This window comes from Mchenga conophoros, linkage group LG23 (genome assembly GCF_057382185.1).
Source record: "Mchenga conophoros isolate Kocher_MC1m ecotype Shallow Benthic linkage group LG23, M_conophoros_male_GT1.1, whole genome shotgun sequence".
In the NCBI taxonomy this organism is placed as follows: Eukaryota; Metazoa; Chordata; class Actinopteri; order Cichliformes; family Cichlidae; genus Mchenga; species Mchenga conophoros.
In genome coordinates, this window is record NC_140547.1 from 11,485,634 (window position 1) to 11,513,255 (window position 27,622).

The following is a 27,622-nucleotide window of genomic DNA, read 5'->3' on the forward strand; positions in this document are numbered from 1 at the left end:
TTGTGACAAACAGGGTGTACCCTGCCTCTTGCCCTAAAACAGCTGTGATAGGCTCCAGCCCCACCTGTGGCCCTGAAAAGGATCAATCATTCTTTATATTTGTAGACATCCTTAAATTTAAATTTATTCTGATAAGTGAAGGGATGTAGCTCTGTAGCTCTGGTGGTAGAGCAGGTCATCTGTTGATCGGAAGGTTGGTGATTCGATTCCTGGCTTCCCCTAGTCTGCATGCCAAATATCCTTGGACAAGAAACTAACCCCAAATTGCTCTCCGATGCATCCATCAAAGTATGAATGTGTGTGTGAATGTTAGTTAGAAAGCGCTTAGAAAATGTGAATGGGTGAATGCACAAGTTGTGTAAAGTGCTTTGAGTGCTCAGAAGAGTAGAAAAGCGCTATATAAGAAGCAGTCTATTTCCCATAAACGTTTCTTTGTGGACTGACATTCTTAACTGAAAACTTGGGTGTCTTTTCTTTTTCATTTTAAAACCTGAAGGTTTTTCAAAGAACTTCTACACAAGAATATTTATCTCCACATGTTACCCTGCAAAACCTTTGTACAGATATAGAAGACAAACCAACCAAAAACAACAATACATACAATGGAAAATAATGTAAAACACATTATCATCAGACAAAGATTCCGTTTCCTCCAATCAAAGAGGAGACACAAGTTAAATGGCAGGTCTAAAACTGAAGTCTGTGATGACATTTAAAAGTGTTTAAAGCCACACTGGAGGCCTTTTTTCTTTGAATAAAAACAAAGTGTCTAACTATCCAATCACATGAGGAAAATGTGTCAAACTCATATGAGAACATTTCAGATACAGAGGCAGAAAGTCACAGTCCACTCGCTTAGTGTGTCTAAAATGCTTCGCCTTGCACTCCAAAAGTCAGCCTCTCTACAGCCATCTCTACATCCTATTATGATATTATATCTTCTGCTCTTATATGATTACAGTAACCCTCGGGTAACCTGTTTTAATTATAGCAGACAGACACAGACAGACAGACAAAGCCGGCTTACTGCTGTCCCTGTCTTGACACAGTTGTGTTTATGTAAGCTAGGATCTCTGCCACCTGGTAATGAGAGTATTCTGCCATGTTGTCTGCTGCTGGATGCTCTCTGTCTGCGTGATGCCTCAGCTCCCTCTAGTGCTTTCCCAAAGACATGAAGAGCGATTCCGAATTACAGTCCTGACACCCCACCCTTACAGATTTTGGACCTGTCCTTTTTATTGCTACACACAGCTGTTTTAAAAAAGGTCAGAGATGAGGATGATGGCAGCTTTCTCAGGGCCACATAAACAGCATCAACATTTAGGTCCAAACTCTGGCCAATCTGGACCGGGAGTCTTCAGGTTTCAGCCTAAAAAAGAAGAAAATGCTCATAAACCCGTGTTAGTCACTGTACTCTGCACTTTCTCTGCAGCTCTCGGAGAACAACCTCGCCCTGCTGGACCAGCGTCAGTTTTAGGCACCGCTGGCTTGAATTCGCTCTTCTGTCACAGCAAAACATCTGCTTTGTAATTTTGGTTGCGTACTTGACGTGAAGCCATTTGTCTTTGCTGTAACTGATCTGTGGATGACAGATAGAGCTGAACTGTCTCTTTTTTTCCCCTCATGTTTGGAAGAAATGTGTTTTAAAAGCTGCCAAGGTTCTGGGTTTGTTAAACTGTGGTTGCTTAAATAACCGTGCTTTCTCTGCTCTGGCTTGAAATAGAAGGGTAAATCCTTCCTAACTGAAAAACTAGAAAACCGTGTCAGAGAAAGCTGGAGGATAAATATGTACTGCTATTTTCTCTACCAGGACGCTCATAAAACCAGCTGAAGAAAGGATTGCGCTTCCTTTGACAACAAAGCAAAGGTTATGCTTACTTTTATTTTGCTGTAGATTCAAATGGAAAATACAAGAGTAAAGGCATAGTCGTGTGAAACATTACCAACCCCGCACATATAACGACAGCTGCACACAGCAGTCTTTTAAAGCTGTTTTGCTATGGCTCACTGTAAGCAAGTGATTTCAGGAGAGGAGAGGTTGCAATCCACTCTAGTTGCAATGCCAGCGAGCTGATTTATATGTGTGGACTCGTACATAGGTGGGCGTCCACCCAGGCTGTCTGGGTGATGTACACCTCTAATAGATAGTGCCTGATCATGCAGAGAGCCCTTTTCAGGGTGTGCACGGGCATGTGTCAGCATCATGGGGAAATCCCAAACCAGCAGATGGTGCTGCCGGTTTATCCTTGCTGAATTAGATTTCTCTTTCTCACACATATACAGTCTTATCTTGAAGGACTTCAGATGGAGACTAAACCACTCATCCCCACTTCCAATGGTCAAATTTTTCCCACACTTGTCAACTAAAAACAGCTCCTATTCCTGAAACACAGCCTCCTCAGGACCACTAGACTCAAGGCTGAAGTCTTTCCTCCAACGCTGGCTGCTTACTCAGCTGATGGGAATTTGGCAGACTGCAGCAAAATACAATACAAGTGCAGAACCAGAAGCCAATCAGGCTGTGTGGCTATCCATTTCACTCCTTCCTGCACCGCTGGTCACTTCGGTGATGCATGGAATTTGCAAAAAATGTGCTTTTTCATCACACTTGAGCCATCATCAGATCGTGATGTTGACATGAAGTAGACGCATCCAAGCGGTTGCATAATTGCTCATGGGCGTGTATGCGCTCAACAATTAGCTTCCTGAGATTTAAGTAGGTCAGTTCTTGTGGGTGTGCAGCGTGAATGCAAATGCATCTAATTCCACCTTTCGTAAGCCTTGGTCTCCCCCTCGTGAGAGCTGCATCTTCTCCAGGGTAATCCATAGCATGGATCCTTAGAGGTTTTACATACGCCTGGTTAAAAGACACGGACATATCATTAAGTCGCGCTGTAGATGGATGGAAACTGTATGCTTCTCCAAACAAAATGAGAACGAGGAGGTTCAGGGGTTGACATTGTGTTTAGGTATGTTTAGAGCTCACAGAGAGGATTACTCCACAGTGGGTATTAGGCAGCCAGGAAGTGCTGGAGAGAGTTAAGACACTGAGCAGAGGCCTGCTGGGCATCCAGGCAGGAAGCCATCCGTTTGCCTCTCACAGCTGACTCATACTGTCTACGTGGGCAACGTCTGCATGTACACACACACACACACAAACATGCACCATGCTCCCACATGCAAGGAATATTTATACGTTCATGTGGCTGTCATACGCAGGCGTAGACATGTTCACCTGCATGTGTGAGGTGATTATTTTCTATCCAAAATGCAGTACTGTCTACACACGTGGTTAAAACTGAAGTTAAGCCAGGTTAAATTTTTATAGTACATAAAAATTATTCTGCCCTATAACAGTATCTCAAATTTAAGGCCCGTTGGAGTGCGGCAGTCTTAAAACGTATGATTTAAATTGATTCTTTTTTACACTCTGCTCTCTGTCCTATTAAAAATTAATCGATATAGATCTTCTAAAAGCTATCTAGCCTTCCTCAGACACCTTCAGGCGATCCAAATATCAGAGTATCTTATTTCTGCCTGTCAGTTTATTTTCCTTTGATGCTAATAATCCCAGGATGACCAAATCTGAACATTTGTTTTACAATTTGTGGAATTTTTAAGTCTACATCTGTAATCTGGATTAAAACATAAATCATCCAACCAAGAAAACTCAACACAAGCAGACCTGGAGTCACTCTCAGATTAATTAGTGGGTTTAAATCTCAGTTATTGGTGTTTCTCAGGAGGTGCTAAAGTTTTAAGGCTTTTAGGGGGAGTTTAAAGTCACTGCAGTGTCGTTCCACTTTTAATTCATGAAAGTGAATTTAGCTCAAATATTTTTTAAGAATCTGGATTTAAATCACTCAGAAAGCCAAGAACATGTTGTACCTTAAAAAGACTTTCACACTTTGGGCTGTTCACACACACACACACACACACACGCACTGGAAGCAGGGAGGAGTGGGCTCTTTATTGGTACTTACGTCAGGGTGGAAAGAACATTTTCTTGCCCATATTCCTGTCTGAGGTTAACGGGCAACATCCGTCTCCTCCTCACTCTCTCCCTCCTACACTCTCACCTCCCCGACTCCCTCATTTTAATTTCTCGCTCCCGCTCTCCCCCTCTCCGTGTCTGCCTCCAACACTTTTATTTCTCTGTGTGGGAGAGCCTTGCCGCGAGCGCCGTCCCACAGGGAGCCTTTCACGCTGCCGATGTGCTCAGCGGCTGCTGATTGTAACCTCATGCGCCCCTGCAAGTGAGTCATGCAAGGTAAAGAAGGAGTTCGTGTGTGTTACAGAGAGACAGCTATTAAAGACACAGCGGGGCCACCAAATGTTCCCTTCATAACCAGGAGATCGGCTCTACCACTGTTACCCACTCAAGGCATCATACGCGCAGTCCCAAGTGTGCACATTAGGCCGAGCTCAGGAGCACTCTGGGGTTTACAGGCATGTGAAGAAGAAAGCAGGCCCGCTATCTCTGGCAGAAGTTTCCCTAACCGGGTCTTAGAATCAGGTGATTACAAGCCAAGGTGAGCAACAGCATAGAGTAACCCACCAACAGCTGCATTTGTGTATCGTCACTGTTATTTTCAGCACAGAAACAGCTGACACTCACCTGTTTAGCTGTGCTCACCTCCACGTAGGCTGCCTCTCCACCTCCACCCACTACTTCTCCATCGCTTTAGTGCTGATATCACATTTTCCCCATCAAACCATCCTTCAGAGAGCTTAAAAACTGACACCCACTCCACCCAACAATTTTTATCAAAAAGGATTCCAGGTAAAATTTCAGCGAAGTAAAGGCCAACACCACAGCCTCAACAGACCCCTGTTCATCTTTACCAGCATGAATGATATTCATTCAGCTGTGTGCCTGCTGCAGCACACTCCTACATCAAGTCTGAGGGGATATACGAGCATATGATTTAAATATATTTTATATTTATATGATTTAAATGTGAGACGAGGTCGTGTCCCCCTGCATGTTTTACAATTAAGCTTGTAGATCGTGTTGTTTTAAGCAGGATTTCGTTGCCTCCTGAAGCTCTTTGAATAATCTTTGTGCTTGAGAGATGTCACGCTGACCTCCGCTTGACAGTTGGGCTGAATTAGCTCATGCACCCGGAGGGCTCACATTTATATAGATAAATAATTTCAAGAACCGTGATTTGAATACTCATTGGAGAATTGCTGACATCTAACTGATTTATTTTGACCTAGAAAAAAATGTGAGTGCCCACGAAGTTGTTGATCATGGCCAAAATATGTTTATATGTATTTATTAGAACGCCTGCAGAGCAGACTGCAGTACTGAGTCTGTGCCAGCAGGTGGCAGAGCACAGCGCTGCAGTTATGAATGAATGTGCTCTGACTGCATGGCTTCAGGCAGCATGACCACAGAAAAATAGACTGACTTCTCCCTCCTCAGTGCACTGCCGGCATCATGGCGCTCCATTACTCTGCTCCGAGTAGCGGGGGCGCGCACGCGCACATTAACACGGTACACACAGGATCAGAGCTTCTGCGCTTTCTATTTTTAATAGAAAAAAGTATTTAAAATAATACAACAGTAAGTATCCAGTAAAGATGACAACAGCAACAAAACAAAACAAATCAAAGAAAAAGAAAAAAAAGTGATTAGGTCTGTGTCTCCACGGCAACCATGCATCCTCCCCTTACGCTCAGCCCAGTTTGCTGCTTCAGTGCCAGTGTGTGTGTGTGTGTGTGTGCGCGCGCGCGCGTGTGTGTGTGTGAACACTCAGCCAAAGCAGAAATGTGGAGCTACATGGAACACCTCTGACTGATGCACATGACAGTCTGCTGGTGAAATGAGGAGAACACATTAATGTGTTTGAGTGACTCATATCGATACGCCGAACGTGTGCTGGAATGCGTGTGTGCTACCATATGTACAAGAATAGACTGCACGTGCACGTTAGCACGGCTCTGCCAGGTTCTGGTAAAAGGTGGAGGACGGATTGGGTTGAGACACAGATGCGGTGAATTATGCAGCTTCACTCTGATTGCTGTGGCGGTGAGGGCGATAATGGCTTTGATGAGGATACACTACGATGGAAGCCAAGAGTAAAACAAACTGAAGAAAAGAACATCATGGAAGGGAAGGGCTTGAGTGAATGATTGGCTGGAACAGAATAAAAAACAAAAACAAAAAACAAAAACAGGGTCCTTGACTTCAAGGCAGGAGGAGTTGAGTTTCAAATCACCAGCTCGCTCCATATTCTCTCTTATTAAAATATCCCCAAAATATTCCCCCCTTTCTCCGCCTTCCCTCTTCCTCCCTCACCCGTTCTCTCAGGCTGCCGCGGCCCAGGCCAGCCTGACTGTAGCCAGGCAGGCCAAAGAGTTCAGTGTGGATCCTGGTAGTGTTAGATATCTCCTTCCCTGCGCTCTTTCTTCTCCACTCGTGCATCTCGAGACACCCACCAACATGTTCCTCCTTCCTGGGCCTCCGTATTTGGGAAGTTCTTTTGTCCAATTGCAGAGGTTAAATATAGACAGACAGACAGACAGACAGGAGGACAGATGGAGGCCTGCGAAGCCGCCTTTATCCAGCTCGAGGAAACGGCCGTGCCCAACCCGTCAGAGGCGAGTTCACGCGATGTGTGCACATCCGTCACTGCGTCATCCTCCATCCCTCCCTCCTTTCATCTGCCTGTCACTTCATCCCTCGCCACCTCCATCTGTCCACCCGGGGCCTGAAGGGGTGAGGCGCTAAGTAAGGAGGGCTGTGTATAGTCTCTGAAGAAAGTTTTCTTTATGCCATTCTCTCTCTCTGTCTCAAGCATCCCCCACTCTTTCGCTTGTATTTAAAGTATTATCTTTGCCACATGTTCAACAACTCACAAAATCATACCAACATAAAGTGTCCTGTCAACACCCCATTGGTCAAACACTGATTTAGCGCTCTCTCAGACACACACACACACACACACACACACACACACACACACACACACGGTGAGGCTCTCTGTGGGGGTGACTCCTGGGGGCCTCTGTGCTATGTCCCATCTTCCTCCTCCTCCTCCTCCGAACAGTAGTCTCGTCCCTGCAAACAAAAGCATGACTATGAGAAGAGCCGACACCTGTTACACCACCTCGTTTACACAGACCACCATCACCCGATAAAGTGCTCAAAGGTGGGCTAAACTAGCTGCTCTCCTTTCCTCTGCAGAGCTTCTCCAACTCTCCTCAAAAAAGCTCTGAAATCACAGGATGCCTCAGAAGGACGCCGAGTGCAGTACTGTAATATTTCCACTCTGTATTACTTTATAGTAATGATGCTTTTCAAATTAAAAGACTTTTACTTCAACATTAATGTGACAGATATGTTTTCTTTTTTCAGATTTGCAGATTGCACTCATAATGTTTTGATTAAAACACCAGACAGTAATTAAAGCTCTGTTAACGGGCTTTATTTTTGGGCCACATTAACATATTATGACCCGATTGCATTTATACAAGAAAACAGCAGCCTAGTAAAAATCCATCATGTAACCCTATCCATCAGACTCTGCAGCAAGTATCACTATCATTCATCTGGAAATCTGTTTTTTCCTCCAGCATTCGCCGTCATTCTCATTTGTGTAGCTCTCTGTTGACGTCAAACAAGTCACAGAGCTGATTTATAGAATCGCATTAAATCTGTGGCATGGCTGGAACACGGCTTTAACTACACACACTGCAGTCACAGACCATAATAGCTGTGACTGTTTGGAGGCAACATCCAGTCTGATTTTAGGTCCCCGTCACACAGGCCTAGAGACCGGTTGCAGAGCGGTTGCTGGCAGTTGCACCTCCCCGTGATTTGGTCACTCATAATTTGCAGGGAACATTCAAACTTCTCCAAGTTTCATAACAGTTTAAAAGCGAAGATGACTGCACTTCTTTACGTTATTTAAAAAAATGTTCCACCTCTCATCCAAGAGGCTCCTTGGGGTCTGATGGATGAGAAGGAACGCCTTTGAAAAAGACCACGGTGACCAAAAACCTACATGGACGTACTCTCCGATTTCAGCTGCAACCAAAACAGGTCCCAGGATGCAACTTTTATTCGCAACTCCTGGAATCAACTCCAGATGTTTGAAATATATCGAATACACCAACATTTTACTATCTTCACGCTGTAGCTACATTTCCTCATCCACGTTTCAAGGCCGAGGTGAAAATTTTAATCCGTCATAGCGAAGCTGAATCGAGGATTACTCATTTCACTTTGGGTGCTTCTGACTGTTTATGAGCTTGCAGCGTAATTCAAGAGGCAGACTAAGAGCAGCGAGCGCTCATCACCGTGGCGATCACCTGTTCCTCCCCCTCAGTGAGGGAGATGTTTAATGGTTTAGGATCCAGCTGTTATTTTAAATGCCCTGCCCCTCCTTCACTGCAACCCTCCCCAACAAACCCCACTTCCGGCCTCCTCACCTTCTCAATCTTCTCATCCAGCATCCTGAAAAATTCCTGCTGGCTTTCTGACGTGTGAATGCTGAGAGACACAGACACAAATGGAAAAGTTAGAGAGGGGGGGAGAGGAAGTTGGAGGATGGAGATGAGGAGGAGGGGGGAGGCAACAAATACATCATGAGAATTTTCCATTACAACCCCCCCACACACACATACAGCACAGACACGCACACACATCCCTCACCGCAGTGTGAGAAACAGTTCTGTTTGGAGGATTTTAAAAGATCATTTAATAAAGAATTAATGCAGCAAAAGACTAAAGACTGCAGCCGGCAGCAGCCGTGATGTACGCACGCAGAGGCTCATCAACATGCACGCAGCGGGGGCCGGCCACGAGGCAGGATTACAAAAGCCAGACACAAAATATCGCTCGCTTCACGTCATAACATTAACATACTGAGGTGACAACTTAATGGAAGCAGCCGCTTATGAACGCATCAGTTCAGCCAGATTCAGTAATCATTTCTGTTTGTTTTCATTAGAACTCGTCAGAATAAAAAGGCTCCGGCTTGAATTCGAGTGAAATAACGTTCAGCCTGATAACTTCGGCTTATTTTTCATTCGCAAGATTATTTCACATTTTTCTAGGTCCCCTTTCTACTGGCTGCATGGCTCTGAGAGGGGGCCCCCGCCACAGTTTAAGAACCTCCGGCTCAACAGTTCATTTTGAACGTTGAAAACAGACGAAATCAGCGTGGAAACAGAAAGAGAAACTGTGGCTTCCTCTGTCACAAAACAAAAAGAAAATATATTACGTAATGTGAGCAAACTGTACCTTTGACATTTGTCATTCAAATTACCGAAGTTGCCCATAAAGAATAGATGTTATTATTTATTCCCACTGCATGTTTACGAGATTAAACCCGCTACTCATGACTTACTTGGATTTGATGTTTGGTGCAGGAACCTCTTTCTGCTGTTTGCCCTTGTGCTGGACATTACTCTTCTCCTGAAAACGCACGCACATGCACACCATTAGTTTTCATTATCAGCTGATAGATACGTTTAAAACAAACAGCTACATCACTGGAAGCAAATGTCACATCAAACCTGGATTATCAAATTACAATCCTCACCCAGACGGCACTGCGTGACGGGCGTGGGACACGGGAAAGAGGCATAATGTATGTATGCCTAATAAAACTGATTATCGGCTCTGATGAAGGTTGATCACCATGCATGCGTTTCCTGCTGTGTTTCCGCATCATGCATTTTCCACCTCTGAGTCTCTGAGTGAGGATTACTTTGTGAGAGCAAGCAGCTACACGGATGCTGGTCAGACCGCAAACGGCAGACGGACCGGGCTATGTAAAAACGCAGCTTGTGTCTTACAACAACTCATTTGGCGCTATATAAATAAAACTGCATTGAATACAGTCCTTATCTGTTGTGTGTGTCTGTACTGAAAATGCGCATGTGAGACAGTATGACTCATGACTGCAGACCAAAACTACCTACAGGTAAAATAAAATAACGTGAACCTGAATATGAAGGCAGACCTAATTTACATGACGCTCATTCTTTTCAGTCAGTTAGTGATCTGGAGAGGATAAAAACCTGTTTTTGCAAGTTTCACCTTTTGAGGAATAATGCATCCAAACATTATTATGTAACAGGGAAGCTGTTCTGCAAATTTCTGAAGCAGAATGACTTTCCCAGTCACGATATAGTACGTCTTTGCACCACTGAAGACCTAAAAGTTTTGCAGGAGGGAGTGAAACCAACCGAGCGATCAGCCCACACATTCCACACACGCCTCATGTTGTTTCTACCTGCATGCGAGGCAAGTTTTGTGTGTGTTTTTTGCACTAAGACAATGTGTGTGTGCGTGCAGGCTGGTCAGGCTGATGGAGCCGCCTCTGGACACAAACAGCAGTCTGTTCGCCTCATCTGATGGACTGTCAGGAAAAGGTCTGCGAGTCTGTGAGCCGATGACAGGCTGTCAGCGGATGGTGTGTGCGTGTTTGTGTGTCTCACCAGGTTCTCCTGGTTGCGTGCATTCACTCGGTTTTCATCCCCTCTCATGTACTTCACCTCCTCCACTCCCTTCTTGTATTCGTCTGGAAAGAGAGAGAATGAGGGATGATTAAAGGAGGGAGGAAAGAACAATAAGTTGCATTTATCAGAAGAAACAGGGACCAAATTCCTTTCAGAAATAGTTTAAGAACGGCTCGTCAGCCTTACTGTAACCTCGCTGCAACAGCAACATGGCCAGCGACTATTCCATTGATTGTTGTTATAATTGGTTCAAGGTAATCTGATAACTATGACCTGATGGGGTGTACTGAAAAGTGGAGATGACAGCTGAGGGATAAGCAGGAGGACACAAGTTTCCATTTTAGCTACAGCAATTCATCTGATGAGAGAGAAAGCAACGACGGGCAGACACCGAGGGAGAATAAGTGAGTAGTGGGTATGTGAAATGAGAGGAGACGAAAAGGGGGGGGAAGAAAAAAGAGGCGATAAGGAGGAGTAAGCTGCAGGGGATTTAAGATCAGTTAAACAGCTTCTGGGCTTCATGGACAGCTTAGACGGTTAAGACAGTTAAGACAAACTCAGAGGCAGCAAGAGCGTTGGCCGTCACCAAACGGCGCAACCATCTGCACGGTTCAACCACCGCGCCCAGAACGTCCGGCCTCAATCAAGCCCACAGCTCAGACTCAGGGCAATAAATCATCCAAAGTTATTTTCCCGATACCGTCCGAGCCCCGATGATTAGCCCAAGAACAGCTAAGATATCGCGATGCACACAGTCAACCCACACAAGTGCAAACTGTGCAGACTAACGATCGACAGCCGATACTCATTACGGATCTTATCATTAAGTCCATAAACAAATATCACAGTCCTTTATGACTTCCACTCGGGTGGTTCTGTTTCTGGTTTTCACTGTGTCCACGAACGCGATCGCTTGAAGAGTTTTGAATGCCATGTGATCAAACTTTGTGGGGGGCGTAGAGCGGGGTCGTGTTTACAACCTGGCTCGTGTCCATCGAGGCCTTCAAGGTCAACTTCATGATTTTGTCATGAAAACTGACAAAAAGCCTTAGAACGTGTGCATACAGGGAGTGCAGAATTATTAGGAAAGTTGTATTTTTGAGGAATAATTTTGTTATTAAACAACAACCATGTTCTCAATGAATCCAAAAAACTCATTAATATCAAAGCTGAATGTTTTTGGAAGTAGTTTTTAGTTTGTTTTTAGTTTTAGCTATTTTAGGGGGATATCTGTGTGTGCAGGTGACTATTACTGTGCATAATTATTAGGCAACTTAACAAAAAACAAATATATACCCATTTCAATTATTTATTTTTACCAGTGAAACCAATATAACATCTCCACATTCACAAATATACATTTCTGACATTCAAAAACAAAACAAAAACAAATCAGCGACCAATATAGCCACCTTTCTTTGCAAGGACACTCAAAAGCCTGCCATCCATGGATTCTGTCAGTGTTTTGATCTGTTCACCATCAACATTGCGTGCAGCAGCAACCACAGCCTCCCAGACACTGTTCAGAGAGGTGTACTGGTTTCCCTCCTTGTAAATCTCACATTTGATGATGGACCACAGGTTCTCAATGGGGTTCAGATCGGGTGAACAAGGAGGCCATGTCATTAGTTTTTCTTCTTTTATACCCTTTCTTGCCAGCCACGCTGTGGAGTACTTGGACGCGTGTGATGGAGCATTGTCCTGCATGAAAATCATGTTTTTCTTGAAGGATGCAGACTTCTTCCTGTACCACTGCTTGAAGAAGGTGTCTTCCAGAAACTGGTAGTAGGACTGGGAGTTGAGCTTGACTCCATCCTCAACCCGAAAAGGCCCCACAAGCTCATCTTTGATGATACCAGCCCAAACCAGTACTCCACCTCCACCTTGCTGGCGTCTGAGTCGGACTGGAGCTCTCTGCCCTTTACCAATCCAGCCACGGGCCCATCCATCTGGCCCATCAAGACTCACTCTCATTTCATCAGTCCATAAAACCTTAGAAAAATCAGTCTTGAGATATTTCTTGGCCCAGTCTTGACGTTTCAGCTTGTGTGTCTTGTTCAGTGGTGGTCGTCTTTCAGCCTTTCTTACCTTGGCCATGTCTCTGAGTATTGCACACCTTGTGCTTTTGGGCACTCCAGTGATGTTGCAGCTCTGAAATATGGCCAAACTGGTGGCAAGTGGCATCTTGGCAGCTGCACGCTTGACTTTTCTCAGTTCATGGGCAGTTATTTTGCGCCTTGGTTTTTCCACACGCTTCTTGCGACCCTGTTGACTATTTTGAATGAAACGCTTGATTGTTCGATGATCACGCTTTCAGAAGCTTTGCAATTTTGAGACTGCTGCATCCCTCTGCAAGATATCTCACTATTTTTGACTTTTCTGAGCCTGTCAAGTCCTTCTTTTGACCCATTTTGCCAAAGGAAAGGACGTTGCCTAATAATTATGCACACCTGATATAGGGTGTTGATGTCATTAGACCACACCCCTTCTCATTACAGAGATGCACATCACCTAATATGCTTAATTGGTAGTAGGCTTTCGAGCCTATACAGCTTGGAGTAAGACAACATGCATGAAGAGGATGATGTGGACAAAATACTCATTTGCCTAATAATTCTGCACTCCCTGTATGGTCAAAATATAAAAAGTAAGATTTCAAATGTCAGATTTGACCTCTGATCCTCCTTTATGGTGAACAGACTGATCTGAAGGTCAGGACCTGAGTTATTTAAATGTTGCACTGACAACATGCTTACAGGGAATGTCACACAGGGATCGTGTTACTTTATTATGACTTTTTTTAGACACATAACAGTAACAGATTAGAACCGTTTCAATAAATGTACAATTACTAAATGTGTAACCGATGGAGTGAATGCTACATGTGTACTATATGCACATGAATATATGGAAGATACTCTACTATTCCCTTAAAAGTACACAGTGCCCAGAGAGCGAGCTGCCTGGGCAGATGTTTGTGCTCTCTGGCTGCTTCTTGTTGTATTTTAGATGACATTAATGAGCCTTTAAAGACCAAAGTGAACACACTGTACAGTTCCAGTATGATGAGGCCTACTGCCAGCCATGTGTTTATCATGTTTATTGATGATTATTAATGATCAGTGATGTGGGACGCATTGGAATGGTTTTAGGACCTTTAGACAAGCTCTTAATAAGAGTGACCGTAACGTGAAATGATATGTACGGCACATTTGCGTAACCCCGAGCCCCGCCTAACCTTGAGCAACAACACAAGCTCTGCTGACTACCTCGTAACTGATAAAGCAGCTGAGAAGGCGATAAGTACCAGTGGCTTTATCTCTTACACACTTTGTATTTTGCCCCCACGCTCTCTCTGCAGCGTGTCTGTCGGCGTGACGTCCGTCTGTGCCCCCGCGTACCCGGCTGAAGGGTTCGCCCAACTCCTCACCTGATGTGTGCTTAAGCCCACGATCACCTGTGTTTTTACATCGCGCACGTGTGTCTTTAGAGCCGAAATAATTAGCGAGAGAAAGAGAGAACGCTGGCAGAGATGAAGAGAAAGAGACGAGAGAAACAAATGCCAGCTCCTTTTCTGCTGTTTGTCTCAGGAATGTAAACGAGTCGGAGCAAAGCAGCTCCTGTCTGAACATGCCGACAAACACACACATACGGCGCTGTAACACAGCACAGGCTCACCGAGCTCAGGTCTGCTCTGTAAACACAAGTGCATACGGTGCTACTGTAGGAAACAGTACTAAGAGCTATTTCCTCTGCTCTCCTGATGGCAGAGGGGCAACAGCATCAATTTCAAGCTATATAATCTGTTTTTTTAGGGCAGAGACAAACGAACAGAGGGGGTAAAATTAGCAGCAGCTGCTGGATTTACACTAAATCAGCCTAAACTGGAATTTTAAAGCAAGCATTGAGGAGCATGTGGCATTATAATTTGGGTGAGCTGCAGCCTGAGAGGTTAAAGTGTTTGAATGTTCTGCTTCTGTCACAGGATGGCAGCTGAACGCGACGATAAACGGTAGACAGATCAAAGTGACCCAGCTTGCACCAATCAAGAGTCATCACATCACAGACTTGGCTTCGATTTAGATAGGAGCAAAGAAAGTGGTCACGCTGTGCGAGTTGTATGTGAAGCGTGCGTGCGTGCGTGCGCGTGGCACGCTGTGTCACAAGAGATGACATGGGTGTTTCGTCACATCGATGCTGGGCTCGCTTTGGGTGAGAGGGAGGGAGCCCGTCGGAGAGGGGAGAGATGAAAGGGAAGAACTATTTTGAGAAGCCGCGATTTTGTGATGTGGACGTCGTTCACATCTCTGATTACAGAGCGGCGCTCCGCGCTGACCTTAAGATACCAGCAGTCAGAGTGTGTGCGCGCGTGTGTTCACATGTGTGTGTGTGCACAAGCATGTTTCATTGCAGATAGAAATGGAAACGTCTTTGAATCAGCACGTTTGTCATTTCATGCGAGTGCAGTGTTTGTTTGGGTATGAGTCATTTAAATCGCCTTATTTAAGCGTGTGTGTGTGTGTCTGCTCTCATAGCTCTCGCTGGCCTGTCCTGTGGCTATGTCACTCTGTCCTTCCTGCTGTGTGTCCTCCCTCTCAGCCAGCCTGGCTACAAGCCATCATCGGTCTGGTCGTGACACTCACACCTGAACGCGAACCCTCATCTCTAAACAGGCGCACACACACCAACCATCGCTCCAATGAAATGACTATCAGCTTTGAAAGGAGAAGAGAGAAAAATAATTGTTTATGATATTTTGAACAGAAATCTTGCCGGCAGGGATAAAACGATGAAAAGCAGGAAGAGAACGATCTCAAACAGTTTATTACTGCAAGGCCCGTTTAACATTTCAGCTGGAGTCACTGAACTATCGGAGGAAGGTTATACAGTTAACTACAACTGAACTAAAGCACTGGCTGTGGGAACACATTAGGCAACACCTTGCTAATGCTTCAGAACCATCTTTATACTTTATGGCACAGATTCAGCACACTGCTGGAAACATCCCTGACAGCTGCTGCATCCATGACGTTTACCGCATCCTAAAGTTGCTCTATTGGATCAGATTCATCATCACGAACAAACCAGTTTGAGACTATCTGAGCTATCGGAAGATGGGTACGGTGTGGACTGGCTCTTACATAGAGCTTTTCTACTCAAAGCATCAGCGTCAGAAAGCCTGGGGTGGCTTTAGCTCAGGTGGTAGAGCAGGTTGCCTACTAATCGGAAAGTTGGTGGTTTGACTCCAGTCTGCATGCAACAACTGAAGTGTGAATGTGTGAATGTTAGCTGGGTGAGCTGGTGCAGACTGCAGCTTCACTTTCCTGTATGTAGCTCACAGGAGCCGTTGCAGCCCATGTGCTTCAAGCTTCAACATGCTACGGATTCAGAGATGTTCTTCTGCACACCTAGTTTGTAATGAGTGGTTATTTGAGTTATTGTTGCCTTCCTTCAGCTCAAAGCAGCCAAACCAGTCGAATCATATCATCTCTGTGACGGCGGAGACGGCCACGTCGGAAAATCCCAGCAGAGCAACAGTATCTGAAGCACTCACACCAACAACTACATTTACAGTCACTTAAAATCACCTTCCTTCCCCACCCTGGCAATTAGTCTGAACTTCAGGACATCTTGAAAATGTCTACACGCCTCAGTGCCCTGAATTCCTGCCATGTGATTGGCTAATTAGATGTCCGTATTAGATTAGACTGAGAGGTCACGACTGACTCAGAGCCCTTACGTGTTTATTAAAATGCCAAAAAGATACTCTGATATCTCATCTCTGAGTAATACTCCCACACATTATCACCGAAATAGCAAACTGATAACACAACTAATAAAAGTTATTGACTCATGATTAATCAGTAAAGTAAGTAAGAGATGCAGGAGACACGCCGGGTGCCGATATGTGTTTCCAGAGACTGACACAGCTGCTCACAAATGAAAGTCAGTTACAGCTTGTCTCTCACTGTCACTAAAACTCTTCCAAGATGAAAGGAACCTGAGGAAAGTCTCATCTGTGTGAAAACAGTCAAACTTCACGTAAAAAGAAATAAAAACATTAAGTGGAATTTGCAGTGTTGGGACAGCTTCTCAGAAATATCCAACACTGAGACAGATCATGCTTTTGTTTGATGAAGGCTCTCGTCTGATCTGTCGTAACGAGAAAGTTACAAGCGGAGAAGATTAGCGCAGGCTCTCTGCTCATCTGCGAGCTGAGCTGATGGATTCAATAAGTAAACTTTACTGCATAAACATGACTTTCAGAGAACTCTTACATACGGATGAGACCTCCTGTATGCATAAAGAGCTTAAACACTTCTTGTGTGCATTAGAGCCTCTCCTTGATTATCCCAGTGACATCAGGGGATGGATGGCACCGAATTTCCTTAATTTTAAAGGAAAAAAAGATTGGGGTCATGCTTTTTAAATCCAGTAGCTCCAGCTGTATCCCTACCTTTGACTTTTCCTCCTTGGCCATACATGAAAAATCCAGCCTCACTAATTTAGGTGTGAAAATGGACCCCAGCCTAAAACTTAACCGCCACATGCAAGTCGAGTCCTCCCTGTTTTTAAGTGCTTTCAGTTGAGGCAGCTGTCAAAAATCAAGCCCATCCTGTCTAGATCCCACCTAAAGGCATCACCTCTCGTCTGGATTATTGTTACTCTGCCTCCCTCTCACGTCTACACCCGTTACAAAAACGCTGCTGCACGATTTTCACGACCCTGTCGGCTTGTGGCCTTCATCGGGGTCATGATGAAGCCGAAACGCGTTGGTCTGGTAACCTAATAACTTCTCCATGCACCTGGGACGTAGGTGAAATTGTGCCAGAAAAGCAAACAAGAGCACATAACTCAGATTTTAGCGTAGTACTATTTCAAATCTGGCATTTATGAATGAACTTGTAGCTGATTCAATGTTTTACACTTGATCTCTCATTTTTTTCTACAGCACTTATGTTGTTTTTAAGTGCTTTGGAAATAAAGTGATGATCGTGATGATGAAGTGCATGGGAGCAGATATGCATACACAGACACTTAAATGCTCATTTCCAGCTCCACAAATTTTGTTGTTGGACTCCAGAGTAGCTTCCTGTGATTTTCTGCTTAAAACAATCTTTATTTATCTTATACTGGACCTCAGGACATACTTTAAACCAACCTGCTTTCTGATTGGCTGCCTTTCACAGAAGATTTCAGCCGCAGGTGGTTGGTACCAAGGTTGGTATGACCATCCACCATTTTAACAGTAGAAAATGAGGAAAGGAACAACAGGTCAGCACAGGGCTGGACTGTATTTGAGCTGTCTGTGCATGACTCTGAGTTAGCTTCCTCTTCAGTTCAACTTCTGTAATCAGCTGTGGAGCTTGTGGCTTCTGAAGATCACTGAATGAATCAGGTTTTTTTTGCCTCCCCTCTGAACACAGTCCCACTTAACCACTGAGCTGCTGATGAGCCCTCTATTAAAAACGCAACATACCTTTAAAATCAAGGTCCATTTAACCCAACATCTGCTGTCAGGAGTCACACAAAGGTCATTATCAACCCAAGTTAACCTCTGGTTTCTCAATGATCACGTTCACATGACGGAGGCGGTGCTGTATGATTCACCAGAACCACAGACAGGCCTATTGTCAGCAGACCAGTTGAAAAAACTGACAGATGAGCAGTGTTTAAAAGCTCTGTACGGATGATCATCACTACAAAGAGCTGGTGCATTTGTAAAGTTTAAAGGAAGGAGTGTAATTGAACTGATTAGTATTACATCACTGAGTTCACTGAGACTCGGGAAAATCTGACAGATGAAATCCGTGTTCAGATATGCGGAAGACAGTGTCGGTTTTTAAAATCTCTCAGCTGCAGCCCCGAGAGTGTGAGAGCAGGTACAGAACAAGTATAAAAGCACAATTCAAATGTCAGCCTAGCGCACATGCAAATGTGATATAAAGGTCAACAAGTACAAACATAGGTGCCTTGTTTTCAGATATTAGAGCTGATAGGGAGGATAAAATTAGTAGAAATCTATTTTTCTACTAATGTGCGTGTTACACCCCGGCCTAGGCAACCGGGGTGCAACGCAGGAAAATAAAAATAAGGCAAAACACACGAGAAAAAAAACTAAAGCTCTCCACCAAAATCCCAAAACAAAGGTGTCTCAAACGAAAATATTAACAAACCCATTCACAACTATTTACAACAGACTATTTATTTACAACAAACACACCAAACTATTTACAACACGGGGGAGATCGCGACCATGACATACTGAAACACAGGGTTTAAATACATAGAGGGAGCAATCAGGAAATGGACCACAAGAGGGAAACACAGCTGGGGCAAATTAGAACTGACGAGACAGGGAAAACGTAAACTGAACACACTAAGATAACACAGACTTTCAAAGTAAAGCAGGAAATACATAACAGTCACGCAAAAACAAAACACTGACACACCGAAACGTAACATTTCCCCCTACCCAAAAATCAAACATGTAACCCCAAGTGAAATGTTTGATCAAAACCGGATGAAGGCTGGTGGAGGCTGGAGCGGTCCCACGGACCCTCCAGCGAAGACGGATGAAGTCTGGAGCGGTCCCACGGACCCTCCAGCGAAGGCAGACGAAGGCTGGAGCGGTGCCTCGGACCCTCCAGCGAAGACAAACGAAGACTGAAGCGGTGCCTCGGACCCTCCAGCGAAGGCGGACGAAGGCCGGAGCGGTGCCTCGGACCCTCCAGCGAAGGCGGACGAAGGCTGAAGCGGTCCCTCCAACGGACCCTCCAGCGAAGACGGACGAAGGCTGATGAAGGCTGGAGCGGTCCCACTGACCCTCCAGCAGACGACGAAGGCTGGAGCGGTGCCTCGGACCCTCCAGCGAAGACAAACGAAGACTGAAGCGGTGCCTCGGACCCTCCAGCAAAGGCAGACGAAGGCTGAAGCGGTCCCTCCAACGGACCCTCCAGCGAAGACGGACGAAGGCTGATGAAGGCTGGAGCGGTCCCACGGACCCTCCAGCAGACGACGAAGGCTGGGGCGGTCCCTCGGACCCCCCAGCGAAGGCAAACGAAGACTGAAGCGGTCCCTCGGACCCTCCAGCAAAGGCAGACGAAGGCTGAAGCGGTCCCTCCAACGGACCCTCCAGCGAAGACGGACGAAGGCTGATGAAGGCTGGAGCGGTCCCACGGACCCTCCAGCAGACGACGAAGGCTGGAGCGGTCCTCCCTCGGACCCTCCAGCAACGGCGGACGGCCGAAGCGGCCCTCGGACCCTCCAGCGATCCCGGACGAGCCCCCATATGTTACACCCCGGCCTAGGCAACCGGGGTGCAACGCAGGAAAATAAAAATAAGGCAAAACACACGAGAAAAAAAACTAAAGCTCTCCACCAAAATCCCAAAACAAAGGTGTCTCAAACGAAAATATTAACAAACCCATTCACAACTATTTACAACAGACTATTTATTTACAACAAACACACCAAACTATTTACAACACGGGGGAGATCGCGACCATGACATACTGAAACACAGGGTTTAAATACATAGAGGGAGCAATCAGGAAATGGACCACAAGAGGGAAACACAGCTGGGGCAAATTAGAACTGACGAGACAGGGAAAACGTAAACTGAACACACTAAGATAACACAGACTTTCAAAGTAAAGCAGGAAATACATAACAGTCACGCAAAAACAAAACACTGACACACCGAAACGTAACATTTCCCCCTACCCAAAAATCAAACATGTAACCCCAAGTGAAATGTTTGATCAAAACCGGATGAAGGCTGGTGGAGGCTGGAGCGGTCCCACGGACCCTCCAGCGAAGACGGATGAAGTCTGGAGCGGTCCCACGGACCCTCCAGCGAAGGCAGACGAAGGCTGGAGCGGTGCCTCGGACCCTCCAGCGAAGACAAACGAAGACTGAAGCGGTGCCTCGGACCCTCCAGCGAAGGCGGACGAAGGCCGGAGCGGTGCCTCGGACCCTCCAGCGAAGGCGGACGAAGGCTGAAGCGGTCCCTCCAACGGACCCTCCAGCGAAGACGGACGAAGGCTGATGAAGGCTGGAGCGGTCCCACTGACCCTCCAGCAGACGACGAAGGCTGGAGCGGTGCCTCGGACCCTCCAGCGAAGACAAACGAAGACTGAAGCGGTGCCTCGGACCCTCCAGCAAAGGCAGACGAAGGCTGAACCGGTCCCTCCAACGGACCCTCCAGCGAAGACGGACGAAGGCTGATGAAGGCTGGAGCGGTCCCACGGACCCTCCAGCAGACGACGAAGGCTGGGGCGGTCCCTCGGACCCCCCAGCGAAGGCAAACGAAGACTGAAGCGGTCCCTCGGACCCTCCAGCAAAGGCAGACGAAGGCTGAAGCGGTCCCTCCAACGGACCCTCCAGCGAAGACGGACGAAGGCTGATGAAGGCTGGAGCGGTCCCACGGACCCTCCAGCAGACGACGAAGGCTGGAGCGGTCCTCCCTCGGACCCTCCAGCAACGGCGGACGGCCGAAGCGGCCCTCGGACCCTCCAGCGATCCCGGACGAGCCCCCATATGTTACACCCCGGCCTAGGCAACCGGGGTGCAACGCAGGAAAATAAAAATAAGGCAAAACACACGAGAAAAAAAACTAAAGCTCTCCACCAAAATCCCAAAACAAAGGTGTCTCAAACGAAAATATTAACAAACCCATTCACAACTATTTACAACAGACTATTTATTTACAACAAACACACCAAACTATTTACAACACGGGGGAGATCGCGACCATGACATACTGAAACACAGGGTTTAAATACATAGAGGGAGCAATCAGGAAATGGACCACAAGAGGGAAACACAGCTGGGGCAAATTAGAACTGACGAGACAGGGAAAACGTAAACTGAACACACTAAGATAACACAGACTTTCAAAGTAAAGCAGGAAATACATAACAGTCACGCAAAAACAAAACACTGACACACCGAAACGTAACAGTGCGTCAGGGAAAGACAATACTTTAAAAACTTCCTCTTACTCTCAGCACACTGAGGTCTGAGGCATCTTTCCAGGTCGCAGCCTGCTCTGCAGCAGGTTGTGTCTGCAGCAGAAGTTAACATTGCGATGTATACCAGCAAGAAGTGAACTGCCTTCATAATACTGAAAACCTTCTTCTCCTCCTTCTTTTCCATAAGTGGTCGTCACAGCAGACCGTCTGCCCCCATCCCAGCATCCACCTCTGTCACACCGACCCTCTGCATGTCCTCCTTCACTACATCCATGAATCTTCTTCATCATCCTCTCTGCCTCTGCTGCACATGTGCAACCCATTTCTGCCTCTCTGACTCTGAGCTGCCCCTCTGATGGATTCATTTCTAATGCTGCTCTCACCTCTGGTTCCAAGTCTATCTTTCCATCCCAGGGATTGAACCGGTGACCTTCAGGTCTGTGCGCTGCCCCAGAGAGGAGTCGTTTTCACTCGGCACGCAACGTACACAGAAACGATGTCCTTTGTGACTTTGGGCTGTCAGCTGTGTTTTGTGTTCCTCGAGTTTAACAGGGAACCGACGGCACAATCGGTTAATTCAAGAAAGCAACTGGTCTGTTTTGTTTTTTTCATCTGCGATAATATTTCCAAGGTCTGATTCTCATTCGGCAGTCCGATAAAGAAAGCCCCGAGTTTCTTTGAACAATAATTTCTGAGCAATCCCGTTTTACTCCCAGGAAGTGATTGTAGCGTTGTCTGCTTGTGGCACAGAAGGACAGTAACGTGTTCATTCAGTGAGACAGTCGAACCTTTCAGCACAAAAACTGAGAAACACTGAAACTGCACACCGCCTTGTTTTCTATAAATGTTGAGCTGCCACATATACAATCAGATATACTTGCTATCTCCACTCTAATCTCCTCTGACTGTAATTATTACAGACATCAGCAGCACGATGTTGTGGAGAGTGTTGCTATTTTCCCTCGTCGTCCCCTCAGCGTTTGTGTAATGGAGCTGAGCCTTTTCCGGTTATTGTGTGAGAGCGACTGAGAGAGGGTTGGGGAGGGGAGGGCAGGGCATTTGGGGGGTTGGTTAGGGTTAGCGGCCGGAGTCTGAATATCTGGGACATACAAATACACACTCACGCACACAGAGGGCACAAGGACAGACTGATTGCCAGACAATCTGTTGGAGGCAGATCTGCATGAGCATGAATAGGGCTTACTGTCTAACTGAGCACACTGATATGAAAACATCAGCGCATACGTGAATACAAACACACCGACGCGCAGCCCGCTGGGGTTACACTTGTGTGCGTAGGCTGACCAGAGCCGACCAGTGTTTTCCGCCTAAGTCATGAGAAGTAAACCGGATGCTGCGAGCCAGTTTGGCAGCGGTTGTAAAGGGCGGCGAGTCGAGTGGGAAAGAATGACTGCACAGTATGTGACGACAGCGACAGCAGAAAGATGTGCACGCGAAGCGGGTGAAGATAAGGAAGGGGGGCATTAAGAAGGGAGATGCTTTTGGGGTTTTGAGGCCTGGGATAACTCTAATCCGCACAATCCAGGTCACTTCCATCTCTACCTTCACACACACACACACACACACACACACACACACACACACACACACACACACACACACACACACACCTCGGATATTCATATCTTGTGGGGACATCTAATTGACATAATGCTTTCCCTGGCCCCTTACCCTTAACCTAACCATCAAAAATGAATGCCTAACCCTAGCCCTTACCCTAAATATAACTATAACCCAAATGTAACCCTGACGCTAAAACCACATTTTGAGCCTCAAAAATGCCTTAAAATGTGTGGTCCCCATAAGGGCTGTTGGCCCCCACAAGTATTGTAATTGTCCAATTTTTGGTCCCCACAAAGATATCCCCACACACACTCAAATAGTAGTCCAACCCATGCACTGCCATTCCAGATTTCCCTTTAACCAACTGACAGTGAGACTAGGGGATAGGATGGGACTAAGAGGGAGGAAGGAGGAGGGGATGTGAAAGGACACAAGGTTCTGACCTAATGTTGTGCCAAAGAAGAGAGGAAAAGAGCTGGGAGAAACACTGGGAGATGAAGGCAGGAAGAGAAGGAGGAGGGAGGAGAAGGGGGTGCAGAGACCCAAAATAGTGTGACAGAGAGAAAAAGGAAGAGAAGAGCGAGGCCTTGAAAGGGGGGACGGGAAGACACAGAAGTTGAGAATAGATTGAAGAAAGAAAAAAAAAGGCCTGCAGCGCCAAAATACGTCACTCTCTTCCTCTCTCAAGGAAAAAAAATGTTCATCTCATTGCTCTCCTTCATGTCTCCTTGCCGTGTTCTGGCGCTGCTCAGAAGACAAAGCGGGAGACGAGAGGGCAAAAGAGAACAGAGAGGAGCACGAAACAGGGCAGGAGCAGAGTTAGAAAGGGGTTACAGGGAGGAGGTGAGAGGCTGGAGAGGAGTTAGAAAGATCAGAGGGAGAGGGGGATGACAGATAGACAGAGAGAGGGGACCTCCTGTGGATCATCATCTGCCACATCCATTCACCCGCCTGCAGCTATACCAGAGTGTTGCTCCTAATTCTTAATCGCTGTTAATCCCTCCGCCACCCATCATCTCTCTCCGGCTCCAGCTTTTATTCCTGCCCCTCATTACACAACAGCCGGCTACACGCTGCTAAAGCAAAGGGAGCAACTAAGGACTGTAGTATATTCATTACTAATGAATCTCTCTGCATTTTTTATTAATCAAATCTACAAAATTAGGTCGTGTTTGGGAGACACATTTGTAGAAAGTGAGCATTGTTAAAACTGTTGTTCTTTTGAGCTAATCCAGCTGTTTTCAAACCTTTCTGGCTGGTTACCAAAGCAGTATGGACTCATGATGCCCATCAAATAGCCTTTGTCTGCTTTGTGACAGCAGTTTACCATTTACAGTTTCAGAAACCTTCACTTTTTACATTTTTAGCATTTGATGTCAGCGAGAAGACGTTTCTCTGTTGTTCTACTCTAATAAAAACGCAAGAATAGCAATATGGAGATGGAACGAACACGCCAGGTCCCATCCAAGGACACGACTCAACGCCGTCATCTCACTAACTGGTTACTTCCTCTCTTACACGAACTGTCAACAGACATCTCCAATAAAAGCGGCGGTGTTGACAGTTATTGTCTGAATTGGAGAACTTTACACTCCGCCGAAGTACCGTGAGCTGTAACAATGAGGATGTATATTGTGTGGGCAGGCGGGGTAATGGGTCCACGCTGAGCAATCAGCTGAGTGAAATGGAGCAGTGAAGATTTTATTGACATCCGTTCGCGAACTGACCGGTGAAGACGTCGCCATTGCTGTAGGCCTTGCCGCGTCCCTCCTCATCGCTGGGCACGGCCGACACCTGCTTGGCCGAGGTGCAGCCCATGGCCTCACACTCTGAAACTTCTCCTCATCGCACTCTCACCTGCACAGAGAGAGAAAACAAGACTTCGTATTCACGACAGACACAATAAAACGAACAGCGCTGTTGTTTTTACGGCGCTCTGTCAAACATGATCGACGGTTTGAGCTTTTATGGCGACTCCCGATCGGTGCAAAATGTCGTTTATGTTGTTTTTTTTCCATGCAGCACAACCCTCAGAGATGACTTGTCTTCATTTTCCCATCCTTTCCATCCCTCTGAATCAGGAAACCAAAGCACACTTCACAGAAGTGTGAATTCACACCTGGCGTTAAGAGGCTCAGTAGAAAGAGAAATGCACATTTATAGCGCATGCTGCAGGTTATTACTTCCTCATAAGAGTTTCTTTCAGAGCTAAAAATAGCCACTGCCATTAAATACATGGAGCAGCAGCAGCAGGGGTGCAGTGCAGGGTAAATAAAGAGCATAACCCATCTGATATATGCTTTATGCTTTTTATTCTTGTTATACAAAACACCTAAAAAAACTAAAAGAAATGCATAAATAAATAAATGTGTTTTGTGAAACTGAACACAAATGTATTTAAATGTGAAAACTTACAGAGCTAGTCACACCTGAATATTTGGACTTTTGATCTGAAAACATTACTAAGTGATGTTTATAGAAAACCTCTTGGTTGCCTGCGCAAGCAGCAACATCAGCATCCGTACCTTTGGCTGCTTGGTGAATATTCACCACCCTCAAAGTTCTGTTTGTCTCCAGCTGTTAAATGTCCAGTTCCCTCTTTTGCTAAATGCCAAACTATGTTCCTCCGATAGATGTTTGCCGTCTGTCTGCAGTGGGCCGTGAAACTGCCAGTGTAAAATACACTGTGTCTGTGAAAACTAAATTAACGGGTGAGCTAAGAGAGTGAAGCTGTTGGTCTAAACAACCAAAAATAATTAGCTGAACTCTACCAGTATCACAGGAGCTGCAGGTGGGCTGATCAGTGACACAGTTCAGGTGTTATTTAGTCTTTGGATTCATTAATACAGAGTTAATGACTCTGCACTTATCACAGTCATTAATTGCAGAGTTAAACTAAAAACTAATTACAGCACAGCCCGCATAGATTTTGTGCCAGATAGCAATGCTGATTTTTATTAGTGAGAAGATAATATTAATATAATCCCCAGTATAAGTGGCTGCAAACGAAAAATACCAAGTTCAAGGACAGGGGAGGAGACACAAACCAACCTCAGGGGGTCACGAGTCCAAACATCTGGCATCAAAATCTGCCAAAGCTGCTGAAACTACCCCTTCTTCTAATATCCTGCAAAAAATTCAACATAAAAAGAATAGGTACATATTACTATATATAAATAGCTCATTAGAAACCTCACCTAAAATTACACCAAGCGTTTCCAGTAGTGACAGTGCATGTATATCATGAGTTATCTGAAATGTAGGAGAAAAAGGCAACTTCAGATGACCCCTCCCTGATTTGTTCAACTGTCTGTCCAAAGTTCATGAATGTAAATGTCTGACTAGCTGTATTTATGAAGTTACACAGAAAAGGAGAAGTGATGGGATTTTATGGGAACTACATAGCAAGTTAATGTGATTATTGCACCACTATCTGCTCAGTAGTGATGCTTCTCTGCTACATGAAGCCAACATTGCTGAAGAGATAAACCCTTCCCTAGATTACACCAATTTGTGTTACCATCCATTAAAAATAAACAAACAAAAAAAATTGTTTTGCATATCGGGCACCATGATATAAGGATGCACTGATCTGTTGACACAGAGTAAAAATCCAATAGCTGTGTTAAATGAGCGAGGTGTTCCTACTCTGAGGAAGACACTGCGATTATTCTTATATGGACTGTTAACATCATCAGGATCAACAACAAAAGTGTAAACAGGACTGCGATGCATAAAATGAACGATAAAGTCTCTCTACATGAGCAAATGCTGCTCTGCTACTGACTGTGACACAGCAAACGCAGAGCAACAGGGAGCCACGTTCACCGCATCAGCATCGACCTTTTCCAGTCCGGATATCCAATCCAAATATCAGATTGGTGATCTGATCTACCTGGAACATCGGCGATACGAATACGGCTCTGTGCTATTATACTGTTTGGCCTGTTCATGCTGTTGATAAACTGATATACTTAAAATTTGAAATGAATATTTTATTTCTAGATAGACAGACATTGCATATATGCTAAAAAGTGTAATTTTGGCCTGTTGCTAGGCGGTTGCTAGCCATGCATAATGAAACTTTTGTGGATATGAGTTTGATGTCACTCCCCTGAAACACATTTTTTTTATGAGGTGTTGAAAGTTCATAAATGCTAAAAACGAATAGTTTTCATCTGTTGCTAGGCAACTTGATGCATTTTTAATGCCTGATATAGATGAGAACCATCAGATAAGTAGTAAAGCACCTGTAGTTCAAGTTTGAGTGCAGATGGTCTCGGAGGAGTTTACAGACAAAGACACCAACAGACTGATTTTATGCATTACAGTAATATTTTCACTTTCAGCAAACCTGTAACCTGTAAACCAGTCTGACTCGGCCGTTAAGTCTCTGTAATTACTTCAACGCAACTCAGAGCTTTGTTTGAGAACAACGTGAGGGCATGAACAAACTAAATCGAACTCATCGTTACTCTATAGAAAATAAGAAAACCCTCCCACCCTGCAGAACAGCTAACACAAAGCTGCACACGCTGTATGTAGATAGTTTTTGTGTCACTCACACATGCCATATGCTGTCT

General features: G+C 45.4%; 1 protein-coding gene across 4 annotated transcripts in view; it reads right to left on the minus strand.

The window, feature by feature from the left end:
• Positions 1–5,515: 5,515 nt before the first annotated feature.
• LOC146546765 (uncharacterized protein C1orf21 homolog) overlaps positions 5,516–27,622 on the minus strand; it is a 34,573-nt gene continuing 12,466 nt past the window's right edge. For 3 of the 4 annotated variants that reach the window (XM_085265772.1, XM_085265771.1, XM_085265769.1), the window contains exons 2-6: positions 24,767–24,896; positions 10,459–10,541; positions 9,363–9,430; positions 8,443–8,503; positions 5,516–7,069 (exon numbers count right to left, since the gene is read on the minus strand). In XM_085265772.1, coding sequence (XP_085121898.1) covers positions 7,022–7,069; positions 8,443–8,503; positions 9,363–9,430; positions 10,459–10,541; positions 24,767–24,857 — 351 coding nt within the window. In that variant the 5' untranslated portion in view covers positions 24,858–24,896 and the 3' untranslated portion in view covers positions 5,516–7,021. Of the gene's footprint in view, positions 7,070–8,442; positions 8,504–9,362; positions 9,431–10,458; positions 10,542–24,766; positions 24,897–26,090; positions 26,167–27,622 lie in introns of all 4 variants that reach the window. The other variant, XM_085265770.1, reaches the window with a different exon arrangement.